The 26,723-nt window shown below is 39.0% G+C and overlaps 1 protein-coding gene across 3 annotated transcripts; it reads right to left on the bottom strand.

The window, feature by feature from the left end:
* Positions 1-6,625: 6,625 nt before the first annotated feature.
* Positions 6,626-26,312, bottom strand: peli3 (pellino E3 ubiquitin protein ligase family member 3). Of its 3 annotated transcripts, none has more exons than XM_079471392.1 (8): positions 26,055-26,312; positions 14,205-14,391; positions 11,835-11,964; positions 11,162-11,263; positions 10,845-11,060; positions 8,916-9,104; positions 7,996-8,067; positions 6,626-7,407 (listed from the first exon to the last, which is right to left on the bottom strand). In XM_079471392.1, exons 2-8 carry the CDS (start codon positions 14,375-14,377, stop codon positions 6,790-6,792), a joined length of 1,500 nt encoding a protein of 499 aa, XP_079327518.1. In that variant the 5' UTR covers positions 14,378-14,391; positions 26,055-26,312; the 3' UTR covers positions 6,626-6,789. The 3 variants fall into 3 exon arrangements, with proteins under 3 accessions (XP_079327518.1, XP_079327520.1, XP_079327519.1); XM_079471393.1 differs by lacking the exon at positions 26,055-26,312 and adding an exon at positions 14,885-14,992 and having other exon boundaries at positions 6,629-7,407; XM_079471394.1 differs by lacking the exon at positions 7,996-8,067.
* Positions 26,313-26,723: the final 411 nt, after the last annotated feature.

The following is a 26,723-nucleotide window of genomic DNA, read 5'->3' as shown; positions in this document are numbered from 1 at the left end:
TACGTGTAAGAACTCGAACTGCCGTATTTTGGACCAGTTGGAGTTTTTGTAATAGGCCTGCAGGGCAACCACCTAATAGTGCATTACAGTAATCTAGTCTTGATGTCATAAAGGCATGAATAAGCTTCTCTGCATCTGATGGTGACAGCATATGACGTAGTTTAGATATATTTTTTGATATGGGGATGTTTCTCATACTTTGGTGTTTGGCCCATTTATCGGATTCCAGGGATCATGGATGAGTTTAAATACTTAAAGCAGCATCTGGGTTCCAGACCAGCAAGATTAACGTTATGAAGTTGCCAGCCCAATCTCCAAACCTTAATCCAATAGAAAACTTGTGGGGTGACATTAAAACGTTTCTGAGGCGAAACCAAGAAATGCAGATTAATTGTGGTCTGAATTGTGGTCAATCGTCCTGGGCTGGAATACCTGTTCACAGGGGCCAGAAGTTTGTCGACTCCTTGGAAATGAGACTTTTTGTCAGCTGTCCACCCCTGATTTAGCTGGATAAAGTTAAGATAAAGTATTTTCTGTTAGTCTTGTTTAATAACTGTAATTATACAAAATAAAAATAAATATATAAGGTCTGGTTTGACCTGTTGACCTGTCTTTTGTGCTTCTGTTCTCTACACACATAGAGAGTATTCAAGTGTGGGGTGTGCATGTGTAGTCAAGCTGAGCCAACGACCTTGGGTTATTTATAGCTAGAGTAGCTGCAGTCAGGACTGTACCATTTCATTTTAAATCCCCTGAGAGATAGAGGGCAGGGATGAGATGAGTAAATGCAGCATATCTCTCTAATTTCTCTTTTGCCAGTTCATTAGAATATTTAAACTGAGACCCCAAAAAATGCGTCAAAATGTCTCTGCAGTTCCTGGACCATACCACACATATGCACACGCTGATGCTAAATTTAAACCTCATTGTTCTTCATTATTCTATCACTTCTTTCTCTGGCATAGAATTAAACATGAAAAGAACAAGACTGCATCACATTCCAAACCCACTCCCCCAAAACCAGTCTATTTAAGGACTGATTTTAGCATTTTTCATCTAATATTTTCATGAAAACATCCCCACCCACAAATACAAACTATTATTATCAAAATCTTTTTATATAAAAAGATATTTCAGTTCTACAATATTTTGTGTCATAGATATATTTGCAGTACTGCACTTAAAGTATGCTGATTTAAATATAATAACAGTAAAAAATAACTATAAGACTACATTAAGAACATTAAGAATAATGACAATTATACAATACTTATATCACTGTGCACACATACATACATTATGTTAAGAGATTTACTGAAGACATGCACATGATGCTGTACAGAGGCTTGTGAGACACCCAACTATGATGCAGGTGCAGAAACTAGAGAACCTGAAATAAAGTTTTTAGCCTGAAGAAGCAAAATTTGATTGATTACAATTGATATCAGGTTTTATTGTTAGGAGATATGTAGTTTTATTGTTTCCTTAGCAAGCTATGTCAGACAGGTAGCTTAAACCAGGACTTTTTTTGCAGCTGAACAGTTTCAGATCTCCGATTTGCAAACAATGTCTTATTCATGTTATTATCATAACAGAGCACCTGTCAACGGCCAAATCCTTTATGAGCGGCAAGAAGGGCTTATATTTTCATTGGCTATTACAATGGTTTATATTACGTCTGATGACTCTCTTTCTCTCTCTTTGTCATATTTTCCCAAATATTTATGTTTAAATGAAGACAAACTTTTAGTCAAACTGAAGGTCACATTTGAAACACAGTATATATATTTACAATTAGTCATTTAGCAGATGCTTTTATCCAAAGCGACTGTGAAAATGAGGTAAACAATGGAAGCAATTGGAACAACATAAGGACAAAGAAAAGCATAAGCGCAGTTAAACTGGTAACATATAGCCTACTTAGTATGTCTAAGGATTTTTTTTAATGGATAGAAAAGAGATGCCCTGCTCCTTGTGCGTACCTAGTCCTGACGCAGTGAACGAGAGCGCGTCTGCTCACCAGGATTTACGCTCGCTTCACTCCACGCGTCTGTCCCATGCTGCTGGTCTGCACACTAGAGGGACTGCCTTTGCCTCCTGAGTTCCTTCCAGCTCTGCACCAGCCTGCACCGGCTGGAATTGCAGACTGCCTTGTTCCCTTTCTGTCGGTCTCTCGATGTTGTGACGATCCGACAGATGGGGTTTGACTTGAGAACCTATCATCTTCTGACTAGTTTTGAAAAGGCGAATGAAATTGGTGAATGGAATTTCCCCTGGGCGTCTCGACAGTTCAAGAGGTGTTTAATTTCTAAAAGAGCAAATTTCTACAGTCTGGCATATCTCGCTGTTCTCTCACAATCGCGTGATCTGCTGTGTACACACAGGGACCTGGTGCTCCGGCACCTAGACCGTTTGGGATTATGGTTCAACTGGGAAAAGAGCATCCTCTTTCTCAATATGGAACTCGACTCTGTCAAGCTCTTCAAGCAGCAGCCAGCGGTCCCCTGAAACTATTTCAGAGGCTCCTGGGGTACTCCTGGTCTTCAATTACCTTTTTACGGACAGGGGTCCCTCTTGGGCAGGTTTTAAGGGATGTCATGGTGAAGACAGAGGCCTCCCTGCAGGGTTGGAGCGGAGTGTGCAAAGAGCCCCGGCTGCGATATCAACTGCCTGGAGTTGTTGTCTGTGCTGCTTGCACTGAAGAGGCTGCAACCTCTTGTGCAGGACAAGCAAGTGCTGATCCAGTCAGACAGCACAACTGCTGTGGGGCGTATATCAACCACCAGGGTGGCATTTGCTCGCGACAGTTAACACAACTCGCCCGACGCCTCCTCCTGTGGAGTCAACAGGGTACAAAGTCCCTGCGGGCCACACAAATCACACACCAAACAGAGACACTGGCTCAGGGCGCCTTAATGGCAGACATCTGCAGAGCTGCAGGTTGGGCTATTCCCAAAAACTATCCCCTACCGGCAAGCCCATGTTGGTGTCTCCACAAAAACTCCTCCCTACGGTAGGAAGAGGTCTCTGTAGCGCATTTCCTCAGTGTGGAAATAGCGCTTCCCCAGTGGCCTTATGGTACTTGGGCGGCTTTTTGCCTGAAATGGGCAGGGGCTTCCCACCTTTTCAAGAAAGGGACCCCCTACCTCTCCACTGGATGGTTAGAATTTCGCGCTCACGTGTGACACGCCCAGGCCAGTCAGCTTCGCTAGAGATTGTAATGCGGCACAGCGCCGTGGTGTTTTCAATGGGAACCCCATCTGTCATTTCTGGAGGGACTCTATGCCGCTTTCAAGGATGAGATCTACTCTCGTGAGGTTCAGTCCCGCCTTAACCAGCTGGTCAAAAAAATAGTTTGAGCTCTGCCACCACTCGGGGCTATGACGACGTTCCCCCGCAAGCCCCTTCATTCGCTGCCGCTACCACTTTCAAACCCTTTTCGTGGCCGGAGCCAAGCATTTGGGAGGCATCCGCATTTCGTCTGCCGAATGGCAGTGCTGAATTCTGAATAGACTTTGCTATCACTGGCCTCTTTGTTACTCCGCTGGCTCTTCTGTTTATAGGGTGAGAAGACCCCAGCTGCATGGTTTGGGAGGAGTACTGTCCGGAAGAGAGAAGTTGGATCCCAGCCCGGGACATCCTGGACCACTCGCTCATTAAAGACTTCCTTCACTCTCGTCAGTCTTCTACCTCGGGAGCTCCTGGAGGCGCTTGTCAGGGGAGGGGTGCTGTCATGAGCCGGGTTTGATTTTCTTAATTTAGTAAATTAGACTAGGCCGTTCCCTATCCCCATTGGCGTTAGCGCAAAATTATCTCTCATCTGTTCTCTCTTACCATTGTCTGTACTACTCTGTGTTTACTCTGCTGTACCCGCAGTTTCTTTGCCAAATTATTGTGACATTGTTATGGAATGCTGTTCAGTTCTCACAGAGTCTTAGTTTATTTATTCTATCTTAGTTTAGCCCAGCTGTGTTTGTGGCTTCAGATCTGTTCTCTATCCAGTCTGCCCTGCTGCCTGTGCGTGCCTAGTCCTGTTGCAGTGAACGAGAGAGAGTATACGGTATAAAATGTGTAACGCAATTAACACACCATCCGTTTGTTTGGTCATCCTTTGTCTAGCGTTACATTATATAATCACAATCTAATTCATGTTAAGGCCTTTAAACCATTTAAGTGTGATTTGAGAACTTTGCTTTGATCTGTTCAGTGTAGATAGACAGCTTCTAGCTGTGGGATGCGGTACAACGTGCAATGCGACAGCGGTCCAGTCTGGTGTAACAGTTATTAAGTTCTATTTCCTGCTTGAATGAACAAAAACACACACAACTACGCCAGAAAGCCCATTTGTCACAGAATTCAACATGTTAAATTGAATTCTAAATGAATGCAAAGAGTTTTGAGCAGATCTGTGTAGAGCAGCAGCTCTTTAAGGGGCTGCATTCTTAAACCTGCTGCTGTGACTCCTGTCATTAATGTCAATCAGTATTTTAAGGGAATACAATATTAAGTAGATCAATTATTTAGTGTTTGGGAGTTTCAGAACATTTATCAAATGCTGAAATGTGTATACAATAAAGTTACATTATATTTAAGGAGTTGGTTTTACTTTGTTTCGCACCCTTTTTAGGCTAGGGAGGGCCCCTGTTGGATAAATAGGTGGATAGGTCAGTGTTGGATAGGTCAGGGTTGAAGGTCCCCACTTGGCATGTTTTGTCACCTATGTTTCTTCGAAATGAACAAAAACACGGGTCGCTGTATACTTGGTCAGTATACAGCGACCGTCCCCTCTTAGTAGATTTGTGTGTTTGTGTGTGTGTGTGTATTCTAAAGATGATTAAATTCTTCTTGAGAGTACAGACATTTTGTGTTGTATTTTACTTTTTATTCTTTATTATTTTTGTATTTAGTGTATATATAAGTTATATATTATATTCATTTCTTATTAGTTATTAGAGAAGCGCAACTTTGACTGAAATACCCACTCTTTACAAACGAGGTATGCAGCAAAGCATTTGTGAAGCCACAACACGCACAACCTTGAGGCCGATGGGCTACAACATTTACATTTATTCATTTGGCAGACGCTTTTATCCAAAGCGAATTACAAGTAGTTTTTTACAGTGGCACATTACTGCAGAGCAATCAGGGGTAAGGTGCCTTGCTCAAGGGCACTTCAGTCACGACCTGCTGGCACTGAGATTTCAAACCGGCAACCTTCTGATCACAAGCCCAATGCTCTAACCACCAGGCCACAGCTAAACCACTAGACAACAGCAGAAGACCCCACCGGGTACCACTCATAACTACAAATAGGAAAAAGAGGCTACAATTTGCACGAGCTCAACAAAATTGGACAGTTTAAGACTGGAAAAAATGTAGCCTGGTCTGATGAGACTCGATTTCTGTTGAGACATTCAGATGGTAGAGTCAGAATTTGACGTAAACAGAATGAGAACATGGATCCATCATGCCTTGTTACCACTGTGCAGGCTGCTGGTGGTGGTGTTATGGTGTGGGGGATATTTTCTTGGCACACTTTAGGCCCCTTAGTGCCATTTGGGCATCGTTTAAATGCCACGGCCTACCTGAGCATCGTTTCTGACCATGTCCATCCCTTTATGACCATCATGTACCCATCCTCTGATGGCTACTTCCAGCAGGATAATGCACCATGTCACAAAGCTCGAATAATTTCAAATTGGTTTCTTGAACATGACAATGAGTTCACTGTACTAAAATGGCACCCACAGTCACCAGATCTCAACCCAATAGAGCATCTTTGGGATGTGGTGGAACGGGAGCTACGTGCCCTGGATGTGCATCCAACAAATCACCATCAACTGCAAGATGCTATCTTATAAATATAGGCCAACATTTCTAAAGAATGCTTTCAGCACCTTGTTGAATCAATGCCATGTAGAATTAAGGCAGTTCGGCGAAAGGGGGTCCAACACAGTATTAGTATGGTGTTCCTAATAATCCTTTAGGTGAGTGTATATACAACTGTAAGTACAGTTATGTACATAAACATACTACAAGTGCCCAATATTACCTTGAGCTACAAACCAATTACCACATATATACAATTGGTATGTACAATAATGGTCCCTTGTAATTACCAAGTACATTCTCAAAAGTAAGTACCATGTGTTAATACACATTTGTCTGTAAGTACACCATATTTACCATATGTACCAAGAAAATACACGTACTGTAAAATAAAGTGCTATCAATGTTTTTACAAGTATTTAGGATCAGTTACAAAAATAATATAAAATGGAATAAGCCTTTTTTGCAACTTCCAGGCATCATAGCATTCTCTCAAGTCTGTCATATTGCTGTTGGGTCACTATGGAATTCAACAGACACTGTACTGTAAACGGTCACAATACTATATGTTGATTAAAGAAAAAACTGGAGTGGTTCTTATTTTTTTCCTGCAACTATTTATACTTGGGACTTTGAATTTGTCTTGCGAGTAATAAAACTTTACTTGACAGAGACTTTCGATTTCCCCAATGTGATATGTGGCCTTGTGTTACATAAACAAATGTATGCAATTACCATTCACATATCCATCTCCTGCGTAAAGCTGTTACGCACAAATCACAATTAATGTTGTTTTACCGCTTTTATTGCATTTGACTTTTTTACACATTCTGCATCACAAAGAATATTCTCTTTTACTTCTGCCTTTTTACTAGCTCTTTTTTTACTAGTGTTCGTTTTCCATATTGTGCACATTTCTTAGAAATCCTGTCTCAAAGTCTGAATGGCAGTTAATCCAACTCAGTCGACTGGCCCTTGGAAGATAAGTTTGATGTGGCCTTGTTCTCCAGTCAGCCATGTTCCACAGAAAGGACAAGCTGCATGAAAAGCATGAGTTCCATGCGGCAATGGAATTTGACTCCAGCCTTGCACTGTCTTTTCTGAGCACACGTGACCACAGGGGCAGAAAGCATGTGTCGGGGGCCCCGCATCCAGGTAAAGTCCCCCTTCACACCCAAGCCAGAGAGGTACGTAGGGGCCCACCCCCCTGCACATGGGGCATTCACGATCTCCGGTAGTGGCTGGAGCTGTCCCACCAGCCCCGATTAGTGCCAAGGCAGAGGATCCAACTTTCTCCTTACGAAACCCCCAGTTGTGGTAGCCATGCACATGGCCGCAGTTCATATAGACCCAGGGCTGTTTCTTGTCAATAGTGGCACGTTGGGCGAGGCTTGGAAAGGCAAGCGTGTTGAAGCCAACAGGGCACTGGGGACGGGCGGCATTCAGTTCTTGACGAAGGGACTCTAGCTGTTTTAGAGTCGGGGTGTGACGAAGACCGCTGGGTGTCCGCCAAAGCAGAGTTGCCCCACAAAGGTCGATAAGAGAACCATCTTGAAGCATGTTCGACTCATTTTCTACCTGTGAAGGAAAAAAACACACATTAAGGAATGTAAACATTAATGGCCACTCTGTACTGCTTCAGTTAATGTGCATTTGCCTTTTTTTAACAGCTGCAATACAGTTAAAAGAGTCAATCGCTGTTTATGCACAATAAAAAAAATTCTAATCTCATCACCTCTTCACCACACTCTTATATGAATTCAGACTTGTGCGGGTTCAGACTTATGCAAATGATCAGCGATGTGATTTGGCAACTATAAATGCAACGCAAACTTAATTTCTTTACATTTGTTAAGCAGGGATGCAAACTTTTTTGGTGAAATTTGCCGTTTTGGATGCAAAATGGGTCATTATTGTGATTCATCTAGATCCGGTGAGTTTTCAAAAATGGGGGTGAGGGGGGTCTGTGAGTCTTTGGACGGGGTCGCGGACTTGCGGTAAATGAAATTATGAGAACCATGTCCAGATGTTGTGGTAAGGATGTTAAATCACTTGCCAATTTGAGAGTAATGTTTTAAATGCTGCACACTAAGATTGAGCGCATATACTCATGAATCAATATTAGATGTAGTCAAAATGCGCAGCACCTGCACATTTCTCACTTACTTCAACACAACCGTCACTGCGTAACAAGTAAAGGCGCGCTGGTTTCTTTGCCTTGCAAGGAATGGTGCCGACCTAAGAAACATAATATGGGGTAAGTGCGTTAACACACTGTGACAACCGCAATCACCGCATTTACGGAGAAGCCCTGATGTGTAAAAGGAACCATACTGGACAACTAGTTTTTTGTCATGTCACTCCATGTAACTGTGCTAAGTTTTGCACAGCCGATCTATCTACACAATAGCCGTGCTACAGTTCAATGCTATAGTCTACCTCTACAAGCTTCCATAGACGCCACAATGCAACGCCAGATATCTTGTGTAAAATACTGTTTGCACGTGAGTGTTGTGTTCGGTCTTTAGTACAACATTGCAAATAGTATACAACCTAATGTTGTTGTTTCAAGGCAACCTCTTTTTTAAAAAATAAATGTGCCGTTTTTAAATTTAAATAGGTCACTATGGTAACAGGTATCCTGTGTTGTGTGAAGTAAACTGAGCAAATGTGGAGAGCTCTTTCATAAAAACACTTAACTCAGTTTTTATAAATTTTCATAATCCATGTTTTTTTATTTTGCATTCCAAGTAATATAATTTAAACAGTTGTGTTGTTTTGTTTAAATGATAATAACTCAATTAATACAGATTAGTAACACAATAAAAAACATGATTTATGAAAATTTATAAAAACAGAGTTATATGGTTTTGCAAATGAACTCTACATGTGGTTGTCTATCCTAGACACCTTTAGCATACCATAGACCATTCTGATTATGTTCACTGAATTATATAAAATTAAATTTGTTATAATATTTGTAATATATGTATGCATAGCATTGGGGGGATCATTGGCATCATGGTCACCTTTTTTTTACCCCTGATGAGTTTGCATCCCTGATTAAGTGTGGAGCTATTTCTCACCAGTTTTCCTCTTTGCTGGGCAGACCTTGTCTCTCGAAGAGCAAAAACATTCCCACATACTGAGATCTCTCTCCACACCCCTGGAGCGGGTTCAGATACAAACTCCCCCACTGGATGCATCACCAGCACCCCGTTGGTTGTTAGTCCATCCATTAAACCATCAGATGTCCTCCATTTAGCAGCTCGCTCCTAGAAATAAATCATATCAAGAGGGAATCTTACTCTTTTATGAATCTTTAATTCTTTAGTTGTTTATAACTTATGTACATTTACATTTTACATACGCTTTTATCCAAAGCGAATTACAAGTAGGCAACCTTCTGATCACAAGCCCAACGCTCTAACCACTAGGCCACAGGATTATATAGTATACACACTGACTATCATAACTCAACGACGTTGTGTATAACCGGATTCTATGACGCGGTGCAGCGGAGTGACTTTCCCTGGGCGTCTCGGCAGTTCCAGAGGTGTTTTTCTAAAAGAGCTAATTTCCTCAGCGTGGCATTGCCCGCTGCTCTCTTGGGTGCAACACACTCATCGAGGACCTGGTCGGACATGGTGTCGGGGGTCCGACACGATGTGGCAGCCTTCGTGGATACATCCTGCCTGCACTGCGGGCGGATGGCGATTCAGACGTTGCAGCCTTCAGTGTCGGCTAGCAACGAATTTAGGATAATAAAGCTTTACTGACTTATGTATATGTGATGAAATTTCTCAAATATACAGTACATAATAGTTTCCAACCTGATTTCCTTGATCTGTGTATAAGTAACTTGACTTTACGCTTTCCGATTCTGTGTAATACAAAACAGCAAAGTTAAACTTTGCATGCAATAAGCCAATCCTTTAGCCGCTTTAAGTCGTTTACCTGTCATAATGACAAGATGCGTTCGGTTCTTTGCATTTCTAAAACTGAATGATTTGATAAAGACGTTTTATCATGGTTCAATAAAAGGAAGAAAGGAGGCGAGAACTGGTGAACCTTTAACAACTTTAAATAAAATAAACACAAAATAACCCATCAAAACCAACGTTAACTCCCTCACGGTCGACTGCCAGCCATACAAACATAATAAAAGCCAACATAATTGGTCCTCTCTCGTCGTACCCTCCTGTAGCTCATCCTTTTATGCTCCCGGAGCTCCTCCGTGAGAGATGCGAGACCAGTGCAACGCGCAGCTGACACTCATTGTCACCGGCCTCGGCCGTTCTTCTATAGCTGTTACGATATCATTGAGCGAGCACAGTAGTTTAAATCACTGATGACGATCACACTCTGGGAATGCATGCTGCAGTCCCCATTCTGACAGCAACTTTGAATCTGTGCACAGCCAGGTCGGAGATTTTACAGCGGACGGGGAAGGGGATCGCTTTAGGGTCTGTTCTCCGGCCTCGAAACACTCCGAATAATTGCACTTTTGGAATAAATAGCATCTAACCGTATCTGCCTGTTATAGGTTGTTTTATATTCTATAATACACAAACTGTTTGGTTTAGGGGTGGAGTTGGGTCGATTTATGTGCTCAAATTGTGCTAATGAAATAATAAACCACGTAAATACGTATTATTGTATATATACGTAGTGCCTTTCACGTCATGATGGCAAAATTACACCATAATATACAGTATAATTTCATCATGTCATTGGATGCATCTGTTCTTCAGCGAAGTTAATGGGATGGGGTTGTCATTTCTGGGGCTACTGATAAAAACTGATCCCAAAACGCGTCCAAGACCCAACAATTTACATTTTCCCCAGCATTCTACTTTTAGTTCTGGGAACTTGATGGTTAAATGAATATAATGCAAAACAAACAAATCAGTATGAAAATTATGTTCCCGCTTCTCTGTATCACTGCTCAGTTCTGATGTAAGTTTCTATGTGTTGACAGTGATCTTGCATTCAAAAATGCAGTTATGACTCACCCCAAGAAAGATGTTTTTGGAAGAATCAAAGCCTGCAGCATATATCCTCGCAGTGTATGGTGCGCTACGCTCACACATGATGCGGCAAGCGTAGCGTGAGATCGTGCTTTGTGCTGACTGTCCTCCCTCTCCGTTGGCTCCTCCCTGCCCTCCACCACCACTACTTGTTGTGTCTGTCACTACAAAGTCTATCATGCTCTCCGTGGAACGGCCAATCTTGAAAGACAGAAATATAGGAATGTATTACTCATCCACAAAAGCAAAAACTAAACTGTAATGAAATAAATGGTGATTATATGATAGATCTTTCTTTTTACCTGAAACATGTCTGTGTTGGGATCATGTGTATATTCCACAATAACAGAGTGACTTCTGGACAATGTGAAGGAAATGCTGTGCTGGCTTTTGTTGCTTAGGGCCTGCAAACATACACATATCTTTAATTAACAGGCCCTGTCGCACCTGTTCATTAATTTAAGATTGTATTCCTTTATTAAATCCCTAATCTTATGTAATATTTCAGCAAAGCTGAAGCAGATTGCTGTGTTATCTCTCACAACATGGTGGGTGGGTCATAAGGACAGGTATGTAAAAACATATTTTAAAAGGACATTTTTCGGAAGCCAGAATAAAGCAGTTTGAGACAAAAGTATTTTGTCTTCTGAAGTAAGGGATACTTCACAGCCAGCCGATTCAGAATAAATCTCAACGGGGCAATCAGAGGGTGACACACGGTGGCTGGCTATTAAAAGTGATAGTTCACACAAAAATTCAATTATTTACTCACCCTCTTGTCATTTCAAACCTGTATGACTTTCTTTCTTCAGCAGAACACAATAGAAGACATTCTGAAAAAGTTTATTATCTTTGTAGTATTTCACAACATCCAGCTATTCTCTCTCATGATATAAATTCTTACTGTGAACTCACAACTAAAACTATGCTTAAACAACTTTCACTGTAGCACCTCTGTAAAGTTAAAGCTGTCACCTTCGACACCAGAGGTGTGGAGACATTGTGGATAACATCGGGTTTGACACCATTGGCTTTGGGTCTTTTGTAAAGGGCTAGTCGACTCCTCCTGCGGCCCTTGTCCCCACTCGCTAGCGAACCATTATGCCTGCATGTAACAAAGACCACAAGAGTACGATTTATGCTTAGCAAAGTTTAGCTTTAAATAAATTGATCCAACACATTTATTGCTTTAATTAGAACACGCAAGCTGACTCATTTTGACAGAGATGACACATTGAGGACAGATTATTGTTAATTAATTATTATTATTATTAAAAAGGCAAGCATAGCTTGCTTTCACATAAGATCAATGGCATGTACATAAAAAACTGAAATGGCAATAAATCTAACTCTCCATCAGTTGTCAAGTCAACATTATTTATCTTACAATGTTCTTTGTTACAAAGCAGCTGTACAAGAATATTGAGTATAAGCAAAACATATAAGGTTATGCAAGTCAAAACAAAAAAGGTGAAAACACAGAAGACAGACACAGATTCAGCCACACCCACACACAAAACTACACACACACACACACAGACACACACAGACACACACAGACACACACACACACACACACACAGGGGACTCTTTCACCTAGAACCCAAGATAAGGAGAGGGAAACACAGGTCAAATATCAAACTACTATTCACAAAATGGCTGACGCAGCTCTTTTAGCATGTCAATAAGGGAGCAAATGTTTGAATTCATCCAGACAACAATCAGTAGTCTGGATGCTCGCTTTCAATATAAAATAGACTATGTCCTCTCGGATTCTCTCACTGTGTATAAAACAAGGGTTCAATTCTATCCCCCTTTGGCCCTCCTGGCACTAGAAACATTTGTTTTCCTTCTCTGTTTCACACCTGTGTGATTTGTTTACAGCTTTATTGTCAGTCAAATTAAGTGCTTTACATCTGCAGCTGAAATCTATTGGTAAGTAAGGAAATCCAGCCTCAGGTACACCAGAATAAAAATTTATGCCAGATAATGTGGAATTGATTTATCCCAGAGTAAAGATGTAAATTAAACTCATCTTTATTTTGGAGTTATTTTACACTTGAACTCCCACTGAACGTTTGCATTCAACTTAAATGTACGAAACAGCTGCTGTTAAGATTAACCCTTTCGCATATAAGTTTAAACTTTTCAGAATAACCCCCCGGTGTTAATTTTTCATGGTAACTGTTAGAACGTATCACTTTAATATTTCAGTCGCGACGTGGCACTACTTATCTTTTGATGCACCGCAGAAACACAAATTTTTTCAAATATTCACAAACATCATAACTATGTAATATAATATCTGAAATTCCCATTGTCAAATATATGTATGTGAATGTGTTTTGTTTGTTTAAACACTTTTATAATGATCACGTTTGTTCAGCTATATGTGGGTGCCATCATGTTTCTTTGGTATCGTGGTTCAGAGAATAGGATCTGTTGTATTTACAGAATGTGAATTCATCCACTTCTCTCAAAATATACAAATCTAAGTGCCTGGTAAACTGGGAGAAGAATAGATAGCTTTACAGTTGCTTACACTCTGTGAATCTGATATGAATAAACAGATCTGTCAAACGATATTTGATTGGATTGTTCTTGCAACTTCCATAGACATTAGTGTATTTTACAAACTCTAAATATATTTTCTGCTTGTCTGAAGCCTTAAATAAAAATCATGTGGTTGAAAGCACTGCATAGTTTTGATATTTGGCAGGATTGAGTGTGTGTATTTTTATAGATTAAAGAAGTTTACAAATTACAGTGCCAATGTGACATTGTGGGTGTGTAATCTCGCCGGAACCTTTGTAGCTCTGAATGGCCAAAGACTGCCCAAGAAGCCATATGACTGACAGGTAAAAAAACCAATCACATTTTGTTTTCGTTTTATTGTTATGCATCAGATGTTCAGCCAACAGTCCGTGGACTGAGAGACTAACCTTTGTGTATGTACGAAAGGGTGTTTTTAGCACAAGGTGAGCTTTTTTCATGTATTTTTGCAACTTCAAATGCCTTTCAGCAATAGATTTACAGTTATATCATTGTTCCAGACATTTTTTGTATTTATTTAATTCTAAGCAAAGAGCATATTTTTTATGAAATATGAGACTTAATCTACAAATTTCTGGGGCGTACAGGTGTGGAAATCAACAAAGCTCTCTCTGACCTCACAAATGCTGTCACTTATTGATCCAGAATCTTCTTTCTACCCCTTAAACCTGACAAAGCTGTGATTACATGCTATTTAAAGAAATATCTATACTTAGACGCTTCTTATTGAAAATAAATTAACCACCTTTTTTTATATTAAAATATTTCAGTCTGCTGGGGATGTTCACTTACCCCAGTACAATCAGCTCCCCGTACTTGATGGGCTCCTTGTCCTCAGGGCTGAGGGCATTATGGGACTGGGATCCTGAGCCAAGAGTAGGCGATGGCTGGCTTTTATTGCAAGATGGCCGCAGCTCTAAAGATGGGGAAGGGCAAAGAGCTTCAGAGCTCCCTTCCAAAACCATTTCCACCAAAACAGCTGTAAGGGGGAAAATAAGAAAGATGTTGTTGTTGATGATGACAACACATCACATTGTTTTCTCACACACTGAACTGTGCTCACCAATTTTATCTAGGAAATTAAATTACATGTTCACAATTTTCAATGCTGCGAAGCAGCATTACATGGATCATAATCAAAGGAATAAAAAAATAATAACAATATCAGTAGTAAATGAAAAGATCAAATAAAGACAGTATATGGTATTAAAATACATTGTATTATTGCAAGTTTTTCTCTATGCAATATACATTGATGAAACTTAACTGAAATAAATACTACAGTGCTATGAAAAAGTATTTCCCCACCTTACTGATTTTTTCTTTTATTGCATTTTTGTCACATTCAAATGATTCAGATCATCGCAAAAATTATAATATTAGACAGTGATAATACAGAATGCAATTTTTTAATTATGATTTAATTTGATGATTTGATGATTTATCAAAGGAAAAAAGCTATTCGAACATACCTGGCCTTATGTGAAAAAAAGTAATTGCCCCCCCATTGTAAAATCATGAATAAACGAGTAATTCAGTTCAATTCTATCAGCCACAACAAGGAATGATTACTGTCAGACCTGTTGAATCAAGAAATTACTTAATTAGAACCTGTATGAAAAGTGAGGTAAGCTAAAAGAAGCAACACGTCATGCTGTGATCTAAGGAAATCCAAGAACAGATGAAAACTAATTATTTCCCACATGTCATTGTTACAAAGCCCCTTTTAAGGCTTTGTGACTCAGGGGAACCATGGTGAGAGCAAACAAAGAAAACTTGTAACTATGGTGAACCTTCCCAGGAGTGGCCTGCCTACCAAAATGTCTGCATCAATGATTCATCTAGGTGGTCATTAAAGAACCTAGAACAACACCTTAAGAACTGCAGTCCTCTCTTGCCTAAGTAAAGGTCAGTGTTCATGATTCGACAATAAGAAAGAAACTGTGTAAATATGTCATCCATGGTAGAGTTCCAAGATGAAATACACTGCTGACCAACAAGAACGCAATCGTTCAGCTCACATTTGCCCTAAAAAACATCTTGATGATTCCCAATATCTGGGAAAATATTACGACAAAAGTTGAACCTCTTGAAAGGTGTGTCTCGTTCATTTGGCAAAAATAAAATAAAACTGCATTTTATGAAAACAACATCATACCAACAGTCAAACATGGTGATGGTAGTGTGATGGTCAAAGACTTGTTTGCAGCTTCAGGATCTGGACAACGTGCTATAATTGATGGAACCATGAATTTTGCACTCTTCCAGAAAATTCTGAAGGACAATGTCCAGTCATCAGTTTGTGAAAAGCACTTGAGTTATGTAGCAGGACAATGATCTGAAACATACCAGCAAATCCACATCGGGATGGCTCAAGAAACAACATAAAGTTTTTGGAGTGGTTTTCAAAGTCAAGACTAAAATGGTGGCAATAGACAAGGTTTAGGGGACAAATACTTTTTTGCATAGGGCCAGGTAAATTTGGATAGCTTTATTCCTATAATAAATGAAATCATCATTTAAAAACTGTATTTTGAATTTACTTTGTCTAATATAAAAATGTGTTAGATGATCTGAATAATTTTAGTGTGACAAATATGCAAATATAGGAAGGGGCAAATACTTTTTCACAGCACTGTATGTTCAATGGAGAAACTGCCAATTGTTCAATTGAAGTATATTATTTAATTCAACTATATTATTATTTAATATATTTTGTCAGTACTAAAAACCTTAAATTACAATATCCACAACAATTTGCAACAATACCAATAATGTATATTAAAGCCCCCCTAATCCAGAAAATAAGAAAGATTGTTGTTTGAACATATCTGTTTGTCAGGAGTGTGTGTAGCGAACCACCCTAGAGTGCTAAAAATCCACCCATTCATTTTTTTTTAAACCCCAATAAACTCCAATAGATATGATGCATTTGACCGGTTCGTTTTTGTGGTGTAGACGTTCATGTGGTTGAAGGTGTTCGAGCAGCCACAAAAGACTGCCTACTCTCCGTGCGCTAGCCAGACATGATTTGAAAGTTACCAGCTAAAGACCTAAAAGTTTGGTTTAAAGACAAAAAATTCCCAGACACCTTCTGTAGACTCCTAAGATTTATATTGCATGTTGTAAAAGGGCTAAATTAGAGGGCCTTTAAAGTCAAATGCGCATTTCAGATATTAAATGCAATGTCTCCCAGTGAGTAAGCCAGTGGCGATAGTGGCAAGGAACCAAAACACCACTATAATTATAAATACTGTATGTATAAATGTGGAGAAAAACCCTTGGGAGACCAGACTTAACCGGGAGGAGCCAATTCTCCTTTGGCATATTAATGTAAAACCGCTGTAGCCACAGAGAAAATGTATACTTTAAGCTGTGTGATTCGGGCTAATAAGTGAAAATATAACTGAAATGAAAACAATATGATCTTTACCAGCATCCGATCCACCTGTTCCTTTTCTAAATACATGTACAAATATTACTGTTGTATTGCTTAAAATTTGAACACAAACTTTTTTCTTTGCAGTATTTGAGGTGTGAAAAAATACAGAGCATCGTTTCTGTTATTTTGACCTGTCTACAATTAAAAAAAAATTTCCACATAAATGCAAATAAAAACAATACTTTTATTTGAAATTTGGGAGAAATATTGCTAGTAGTTCACAGAATAAAACAAAAATTATAATTTTACTCAACACATACCTTTATATTCAGTAAAACTGAAAAGGTGCTTTAGAAATGGTCTTAATATTTTTCCACAACTATATATCTCAATCTAGCCTTATTTTGATCTACTCATTTGAACCACAAGTACAGTATAACGCAATAAAATACTATATTCATATATTGACGTCCATTTACTGTAAATAATAATTTGAAAAAAACATTTGAGACCACATTAAACAATTTACAAAAAAAATGATTTTAAAATACATGCACATCCATCTTCCCAAATCCTTAATTCATGCACATACATCTTCCCAAATCAATTTAGCATAATCAATCAATCCCATATGCAAAGCCCTGTCTTTGCACAACTTCACCATATGAGCCAATCACTGCACTATTATGGCACTGCATGACTGTGAGATTGCAGTGGTAAGAGGTGGATTGAAGGAAGAAGGGTGGGTGAGCTAGGAGAGGGAGGGAAGGAGAGAAAAGAGTAAGAGAGGACAAAAATAGAAACAGAAAGGTGGGGCAGGTGATGGAGGAGAGGAGCAGGGAGGTACAGTCAGATAAAGAAAAGCAAGGAAAAGGGAAGAAGATTTGCAACTGATATAGTGTGGTGTAACAGTAGTGTACGGTATATAAAACAGCAGATTATCGAAAACGGAAGATTACTAGAAATACACAGCACTCTTACATGCAGAAGAAAATATATAGTGTGTGTGTATGCTAGGATTTGGCAGGTTGATGGATTGCCTGCTCTGTGCCACGCAGTTTCTAATCAGCCCACAACCTGGGGAGGAAGGAGGGAACGGGAGAGATATTTGATGGCGATTAACAGGAACAGAGGCATATAGAAGGCTGGTAAAGAGAATATGGAACATTTTGAAATTGCATATTTTAAAGTACAGCAATCTATACGACTTCTGCCAAAGGGACAACTGGCTGTAATAAATTGACAAGCGGTGTCTCTGACTAGTCTAACTGTTCTTATCAATAATTCATCAGGTTATACTTTATTAAAAGAGTCAACTCCTACGGTGCAAGTACTTCTCCTTTATATCTGTCTTTCCTTAGTTTCAACCCCTTCTCATCTATTTGCTTATAAATAACACAACTTTACACTTTCCAATTGTATGTAATCCTTCTCATTAGCTCGGTGGTGAGCAGACAAGACAAATATATATATTGTGGTGTAATTTTGCCATCATGACGTGTAGAGTGTGATTGTCAATTTAATCTGACATCGGTATCAGTAGAGCACACTGTTGAGTTATTTATATGCAAATTGATGAGAACAGATTACAACTTCCTCTGGTCTGCTTTTACGTTTTTTTTTCTCATCTTTAATTGCCTTTCTCCTTTTAACTCTCCTCTTTCCCACAATCCTCTCCGCAGCCTCTGCAGTGGTGTGAGAGCGTACAATAAGTGGGTGAGTGGAGTACACAGGGAGAGAGTGTGTCAGAGCGAGGTTTGATTTTTAACATATACTTTTATTCAATAAACTGCAATAACAAGAATGCCAAAAGAAAAAAAACTGAAGAGAACACATCAACACAGCAAAAAGTTATTAATTAAGTCTTAACGGCTCGAAATGAAAAGTAATGTAACGTTATGTGTGACAGTTTTATGCTTTGCAGTATTTTTTGAGTGCTTAATGCAATTGTAGAGTGCTTGAAGTTTAAACACCCTGTTGAAAATGTTGTTTCCTGCATTAGCTTCACACTGCATACAATACATTTCATTATCGTTACTGTTTTGTACCTTAACCATGGAAATTCTTGCATTCTGAAGGCGAAACATTTATTTTAGTTGCTAGTGTGAGAGATTTAATCGTCTGCTCTGTTGATTACTGATGCTTGCCTACAGGAATATGCACCGGCATAATTTCACACACTCCTACACCCCTTCGAGAACCCTGCGTTCTGCAAACTTGTATTGCCTTCTCATAAGGGCAGTAAATCGCTTTCCCGCTCATTCTCCTTCACAACTCCTTCCTGGTGGAACATTCTTCCTAACTAGGAAGCTGGGTATCGGATGCTCGGTCAACCAATCTCTCACACCCCTTCACAAAACTACTTAAAACCCATCTCTTCTGTGAATATTTGACAGACAAATGAAAAAAACTAACCCCTTTCCTCTCTTTCTCTCAACAGGTAGTGGTCTAGCTTTTGTTAAAACTAGTAACTTTGTATTAGCACCTATTGCTCCTGTAAGACATGTCGCTTATTGCTCCCTGAACTCTTTGTAAGTCGCTTTGGATAAAAGCGTCTGCTAAATGCGTAAATGGAAATGGAATTAAAACTATGCACAATATAAAACACAGTCAATTTAAGAAGCAGTTCCTGTAGCTTAGTGGTTTGAGCTTGGCACTAGTAATACCAAGGTCGTGGGTTTGATCCCAGGGGCAGGGGCGGCGCCAGACGATTTTGCCTGGGCTTCAGGCCCGAATGTTTTGAGTCAAGCCCTGAATGTAAAGACTGTCACTGAGCAAATATGTAACTGGACAATAGCCCCCGAAATCACAAGTTGCTTTATTTCATTGCGCTTTGGCTTTGCATATACTGCATGAAGCCTGTAAAAATAGACCTAGAAAATAATCTAGCCTATAGAATACATTTCTTTAATGTCGGTAGCCTATGGGCTACTCCGTTTCTACCTCTCTGTTGAATATGCAACAGAAAGGGGAGGAGCTAGAACAGTCAACAACCGCAAGAGTTCGAGTTAACAACTGAGACAGTCAGTGAGCAGGAAAGAAAAAATTGAAGAAAAATGAAAAAAACGAGACTGGGGATTTTTCTGAAAGAAATCAGGGGTTTAGAATTAATTTTTTTATCCTTAAAGTCTGAAGATCATCATCTGGCTGGGTTTCACTGTAGGCCTATTTGTTTAACTAGCTAGTTTTTACTACCATAGGCTAACGTTATATGTTAGCACTTTTACTGGCATCTTCTAGTACCGAATCTCCTCCGGATAAAACACACTATCGTCCTTACCCAGGGACCACAGATGTAAATTAGCTGTACAGCTAACTCTGCTTCAGGGCTTAAACTGTGCACAGTCCCTGTCAAATAAACTAATAAAATAAATAAACAGGAGAAGAAGCTGAACCAATTCATAGAATATTTCTCACTCAGTCAAATATAAAATAATGTGATCATCATCAAACATTAAACAGTGTGTAAATCAAAAACCCGCTTACTATTACCAAAGGGGGACCATCTGTCCCGCACTTTGCCGGAAGCTTTCAAATTGAAAGCTTTTCATTTGAAATGTGAAACTTTGTTGTCACGCAACTCATAAGCAGTGTGCCGCATTTTTATTTGGTCTGCATCATTTTATTTAATCGTCCTTTAAATTTACGATTCTAATGTATAAGAAAACACTGAACATGCACAGCGCAGCCGTTATAATTGGTTCTAGGCTTGCTAGAGCGGGAAAACAAACAAAAAAACTCCTTTTCGTGGAGAGGGTGTTTTCTCTGATGCCGACTGCTGCATGAAGTGGATGCTTAAGGAGAGCACGGTGTTGCTTTGATTAGGTCTGATGCGATCGCTCGTGCTGATCGGGATCCCGGTTATAAGCGTTTGGCACTGACAGCCGACCACGCCTCCGACATCGCATATGTCAGACGAACGTATACGTCATTGCTAAGCCCCGGATGTCCTTCAGGGCTGGAAACGCCCCTGCCCAGGGCATTGCACATACTTAGAAACAAATGTATAGGATAATGCAAAGTCGCTTGGATAAAAGCGTCTGCCAAATGCGTAAATGTAAGAATAAAGCAAGGTCAATGTTAATGTTACATTAGCTTTACAATAATTAACATCATGTTTAATTGTACATGAAAGTTGGCTGAGACTGTTTTGCAGGCTGTGCGTGGTATTCTGTCCCGTGAGCTCAAGGGATATAAAAGTATCTCGTGTATCCGACGCTGAGTGCTTCAGAATCTGGGCGTAACCAGTAAGCCATCTGGGAATTTCTCACCAACTTTTTTATGAATACATATTACTTTGTTAAAGTACTGTTCTCTCATACTACATAGTAGGTAAATAGGCGTATTCAGACGCAACATTAGTATACTCACATCCAAATCTAACTAGAAATTGTCCACCACCCGGGTATTTTAAATTAGTAGATTGTAATTGTTAATTGAAGCATTTAAAATAAAAACTCAAATAATTTGCACAAGCTTAAAGATTTTTTATTAAAATTTTAAGGAAATGTCCTGTTTAGGATCCTATAAAGTATGTTGTCGCTCAAAAACGTGTTTTCACATCCATAATTAACTTTTTTCAATGGAAAGCTTGTGCATAGACTGATGTTTGAACAGATGATTCAATATATTGATAATATATACATTCTCTGACAATTTATAATTTAATAAAATGTCACATCCATAACGCTGGATGTAATACCGTATATACTCTTGAATTTTTCCCCTAGTATTATTTTTATTAATTTGAAAATGTTTTTTATTATGATAAAATATATATATATATATATATATATATATATATATATATATATATATACCACTTGAGCTTATAGACTACTACTGTTAGCGTACACTTGTCGGTTAAATACTACTGTTATCCATTAATGCAGATTAAAATCAACAATATATATATGTAAAGCTGCTTCGCAACAATGAAATTTGTGAAAAGCGCTGTATAAATAAAAATTGAATTGAATTGTAACCCTCCTTGTAACTAGATTTCGATAACTAAGGTGGGCAGTACCTGCCGATAACAATTAACAATAGTTTTTCTATTGATTCTTAATTGCTCGATCGCGAATCTTAAATATTCAACATGTTGAATATTTACGATCAGAAATCCTGATGTGTGGGGGAAACCCTGAGGACAAATGCACAAGAACTCGGTTGATTGTCACGTGGTAACCAAACAACACTGAATCATAAAGCAAGCTGACAGAAGTATAACACTTCAACAGAGTGTAACAGAGTTATCACTTCAACAAACCCTTCATTATTCTTTAAATTTTCTGTCAAAAGCATTACAAACACTATCATCGCAATTACGAATAATTTCAGTAAAGGCGGATGTTTTAAAGTGGACCAGAAAAAATAGTGGTTTGACAAACTTTGTCTCTTAGCAATATTAAGAAGTGTGTGCCGATAGAGTCTCCACAGACTCATATATGCTGGCTTTATGTTAAACACTTTGTGAGATTTACTTTATCGGCTAAATATAAATATGACCTCTGTGATTTTGATGATGTACTATATTTTCGCGTGTAGATGCGTGTTTCTTCTCTTATAAATGTCATAAACATTTTGCCTCTGTAATCTCTGTATCTGTTTTCTGTTGCGGAGGCAGGGCTTGCGTGCACAAACACACACAAAACTATTATTGACAAATGCCCACCCATACTTAAGTAGTGACATTTAAACATCTTTGCATGTATTTTCTCTCACATTGTCCTTACCACTTGAGCTTATAGACTAATACTGTTAGTGTACACTTGTCCGATAAATACTGCTGTTATCCATTAATGCAGATTAAAATCAACCTCAATCACACAACATGTTTAAGTAAAGGTGACTTGCAACCAAACGGTATCTTTTTCATTTGGGACATTATCTTGCCATGTCTAGGCAGCACTGTTATCAACAGTTCATCTTTAATGAAAGCGGGAACATTGGACAGAATTGTCTTTCTTGCAGGTTGCGTTAGCTGCAAAAAAAATAGTCTGGAATCTCGAATAACAACTCCACTTTGAACCACACTGTTTACCTTTTCTATTGAGTCTAAGAAAATAACCACATCACTTTTCATTTGGGAAGCAGATGCTATACTATCATAAACGACAGATTCTCCAACAGCTAACGCATAATCTTTGACTGAGCAATTCATCGCAGGCACAATCGTGATGCTGTGCCTGCATGAAAGTTGCTCCAAACTTTGAGCCGACGCCATTGCCAACCAGCAAAACGCTGCCCTATGTGGACTAAACTATGGCGAAGCCAAGTCAAGTCATTTACATTTAGCAGACGCTTTAATCCAAAGCGATTTTATCCTTACATTGCATTATCCTATACATTTGTTTATGAGTATGTGCAATCCCCTGGCATCAAACTCACAACCTCGCCGTTGTTAACACCATGCTCTTACCACTGGGCTACGGGAAAGCTTCATCGCAATTCATCACACACTTGTAAAAACAAAACTAATAGAAAGTGTAGAAGTGTAAAAATAGGTAACACTCACTCCCAGAATGCACTCAGAGAGAGAGAGAGAGAGAGAGTGATAGAGCGAGAGAAAGAGAGAGAGAAAGAGAGAGAGAGAGAGAGAGAGAGAGAGAGAGAGAGAGAGAGAGAGAGTCTGTCTTATCCATCTACAGTATATTAGGGGTTTATGAGGCTCAAGTATCTACTTTTCATCAGATCATTAGCTATTTCAAATGAACTTACCCCTTGGCAGACTTTACATGGTAATGTGATTGAATTAATAACGGAGTACAAATACCGTGGCATCATTATTGATGACACACTTATCTTTTCGTTCTCACGTTACTCAACTAAAGAAACAAATAAAAATTAAGCTTGGTTCCCTTTCTGTCGGTCTCTCGACGTTGTGTCGAGACTGACAGAATGGGGTTTGACTTGAGATTCAATGATATTGTTTACTATTTCAGATTGTAGAATTTGCTAACAAGGTTTGCAATGTGTTAATACTGTGAGCCAGAGTCCTGCAGAGGGCTCATGTGACATCCCTTTTTGTCTCCCTCCACTGGCTACCGGTTGAAGCCCGTAGATTCAAGTCACTAATGCTTGCCTACAGGACTATCACTGGATCTGAGCCGGCATACTTCCACACTATCCTACACTCCCCTTCACAACTCATTCCTGGTGAAACACTCAGTCCGGTCATTCACATCTCCCGCAACATAAAAAAACTACTTATAGTTTTTCTGTGAAAACTTGACAAATTATATGTTTCCCTCAACAGGTATTGATCTGGCTTTTGTTGAACCTAGTAACTTTGTATTAGCACCTATTGTATTATTGCTCCTGTATGACATATCGCTTATTGCTTCCTGAACTCTCTCTAAGTCACTTTGGATAAAACGTCTGCTAAATGACTAAATGTAAATGTAAAATAAATGGTTTAGTCTACATCATGTAGATGTAATGCAGGTGTGGTTCTGGTCACAGCATTTTGCTCCGATATTATGATTCAACATGGCAACGGTACCAAAAAAGGTGTATAGGACACTTGTGATGACTTCATGTCAAAGTCAGACTGATCAGCCATTCGAACCCTGCTCGGAACAGATTTGGATAGGAATGGCTGCACATCTAAATTAATTGTTTATTACCTTTATCACTTAATTTGTATTTATTAATTTATTTATTCATGAACTTTATTAAGTTTCATTGTACATAGAACAATATACAGTTTGAGTTGGACATAACCAATGTAGTCATATTAAGTAATACATATTTACATTACATGTGGGAAAAATGGAGGTCATACAGATGTCAAACTACTTGAGGGTGAGTAATAAATGGCAGAATTTTTATTTTTTGTTGGAGTTACCCTTTAATGTCATGTAGTCTCTTGCATTGTATTTTAGCAGATGTAAAGAAAAGCATTAGTCTCAAGACTGCAGTCTGCATCATACAGTTTGAGCTAAATTAATTTATAAACTAAAAACACAGTGTTGTCCACTGACTGTACAATGTTGTTTACAGTGTGCTATAAAACTGTTCTCTGCAGCAGGTGTGTCTGTGTGGCTGATGATAAAATGTGTCTAGTGCTGTCTGACCCCATTGCTCCTGTTTGGCTGAATAAAGGAAAGTGCTGCAGCCACCACATGGAGGGAATGAGAGAAAGTGCGAGAAGTTCTCCCCTTTAGAGGCACTGTGATTCTAAAACATGATGCTGACCTTCAGGGGCAGATACGTAACTCAACAGAAGCTCTATAAATTACACGCTTTCTGATCTTACTTAGAATAATTGAGCATAAAAAATTACATATATAAATTTCAATGAATTCTGTATATAAATGACCCAGAAGGCAATTCAAAATGTAAATATAAACAGATCAACGTAAAATGTACAATAATTATTATTACATTAATTTATAACATTGAAGCGCCTTGATATTTAATGAAATGCTACTTTTATTGAAATACTCCCGACAAATTATTAGAATTGCAGCAAATTAGAAAAAACACACCACTTTTGAAAATGAAATCTTTAAGATAGGCCAGGTGTTGACGATTCCTCATCAACACCTTTTACATCACTAATGGATTTAAGGTGTTTTGTTACTTCTTGTAAACAGGAGCACAAGCTATACAATCGATACATACAATGTCCGTTATGTCCACATTATATGTCATTTTAAGCATCGGTAGGCAGAAAATGCTCGTGTTATGTTATTTTACTCGAAATAGGATGAGCCGTTTACCGTGCTCAGATCACTTATTGCAGCGGGTTGCGTCTCACTCAAACCAAATTTGAAGATTCTAATTCGATTATTAAAAAAACATTCACTAATAAAATATTGAATATGCAGTCGGGGTGCATTTCATTAACGTGTGTTAACATGATGCAGTTGTCACAAACGTTTGTATGATCCCCATTTCAATGTAATACGTCGTTACACATTGTCTGAAAAAGGCATTACATAACATTTATATAATCTACGTCCTATTTGGTATTCATCGCTACTGTTGTATGCCATATGATTAATCATATAACTGAGATTGTTTATAATGTTACACTGAGCCATTTTAGCCTATTTGGCCTATACTACCCAAGGGATTCCACTGCATAAAAATAATTAACCAACTACAGAATATGTCAAGCGTCCACATAGAGCATTGATATAGGGATACAACTCTGTAATTATAACATAGAATACAATATTTAACAGTCCTAACAAAGCAATAAATACGGGTAAAATAAAGTCGATTGTCAATTGAACTATTCTATTACATACCTGATGATGTTAAAGACCACTGCCTTGAATATACTTGGCTTGTCAATCCCCGTGTGGCCTTAAAATAGTACGTTGTGTTATTAATTCATCGCTCGTAGTGTTAAATCGCCTGGTACACTCATCGCGTCTTGTGGTTTGCATCGCCACACTCGGATGTCATCAGTTACTCCGAACACAGCGCGCATCTGAATCCTAGAGAAGAGTGTTTTCACTATCGCACAGCTGTCACGCCCATCTCCTCTTCGCAGTTCTTTCGATAAAGAAATCCAAGGTACTCGCTGCAGAGCCAAGGGGGTGGAGCAGAGCTCCAGTTCCGCTCGCTGGACCTAGTGGGCGGAGCTTGAGCTGTCCACGCGCAGTTCAAATTCATACTGCAAGTGAAGTGTATAAACTGAACTTTGAGACATGTATAAAATCTTTCCGTAGACTTAAACCACTGTATGGACCTAAATGCTAATATTATTTTTGACTCCCTAACATTTGTCACAAGATTTTTAAGCACGGTCAGACGGTGTTTCTGTGACAAACGGCATTAGGTAAACATAATAAAACTATTGAATGCCCAAGTATGTTTTCTACAACTTTTGAAACTTAGTCCCCATCTCAAAAAGTGAAAGCTTACTATCTGTGCACTCGTTCCCTCTTTTTACATATCGCATTAACGTGTGG

The sequence above is a fragment of the Barbatula barbatula genome (assembly GCF_947034865.1).
Source record: "Barbatula barbatula genome assembly, chromosome: 1".
Classification (NCBI taxonomy): Eukaryota; Metazoa; Chordata; class Actinopteri; order Cypriniformes; family Nemacheilidae; genus Barbatula; species Barbatula barbatula.
The sequence above is the reverse complement of the archived record's forward strand: the minus strand, read 5'-3'. Positions and strand labels throughout refer to the sequence as shown.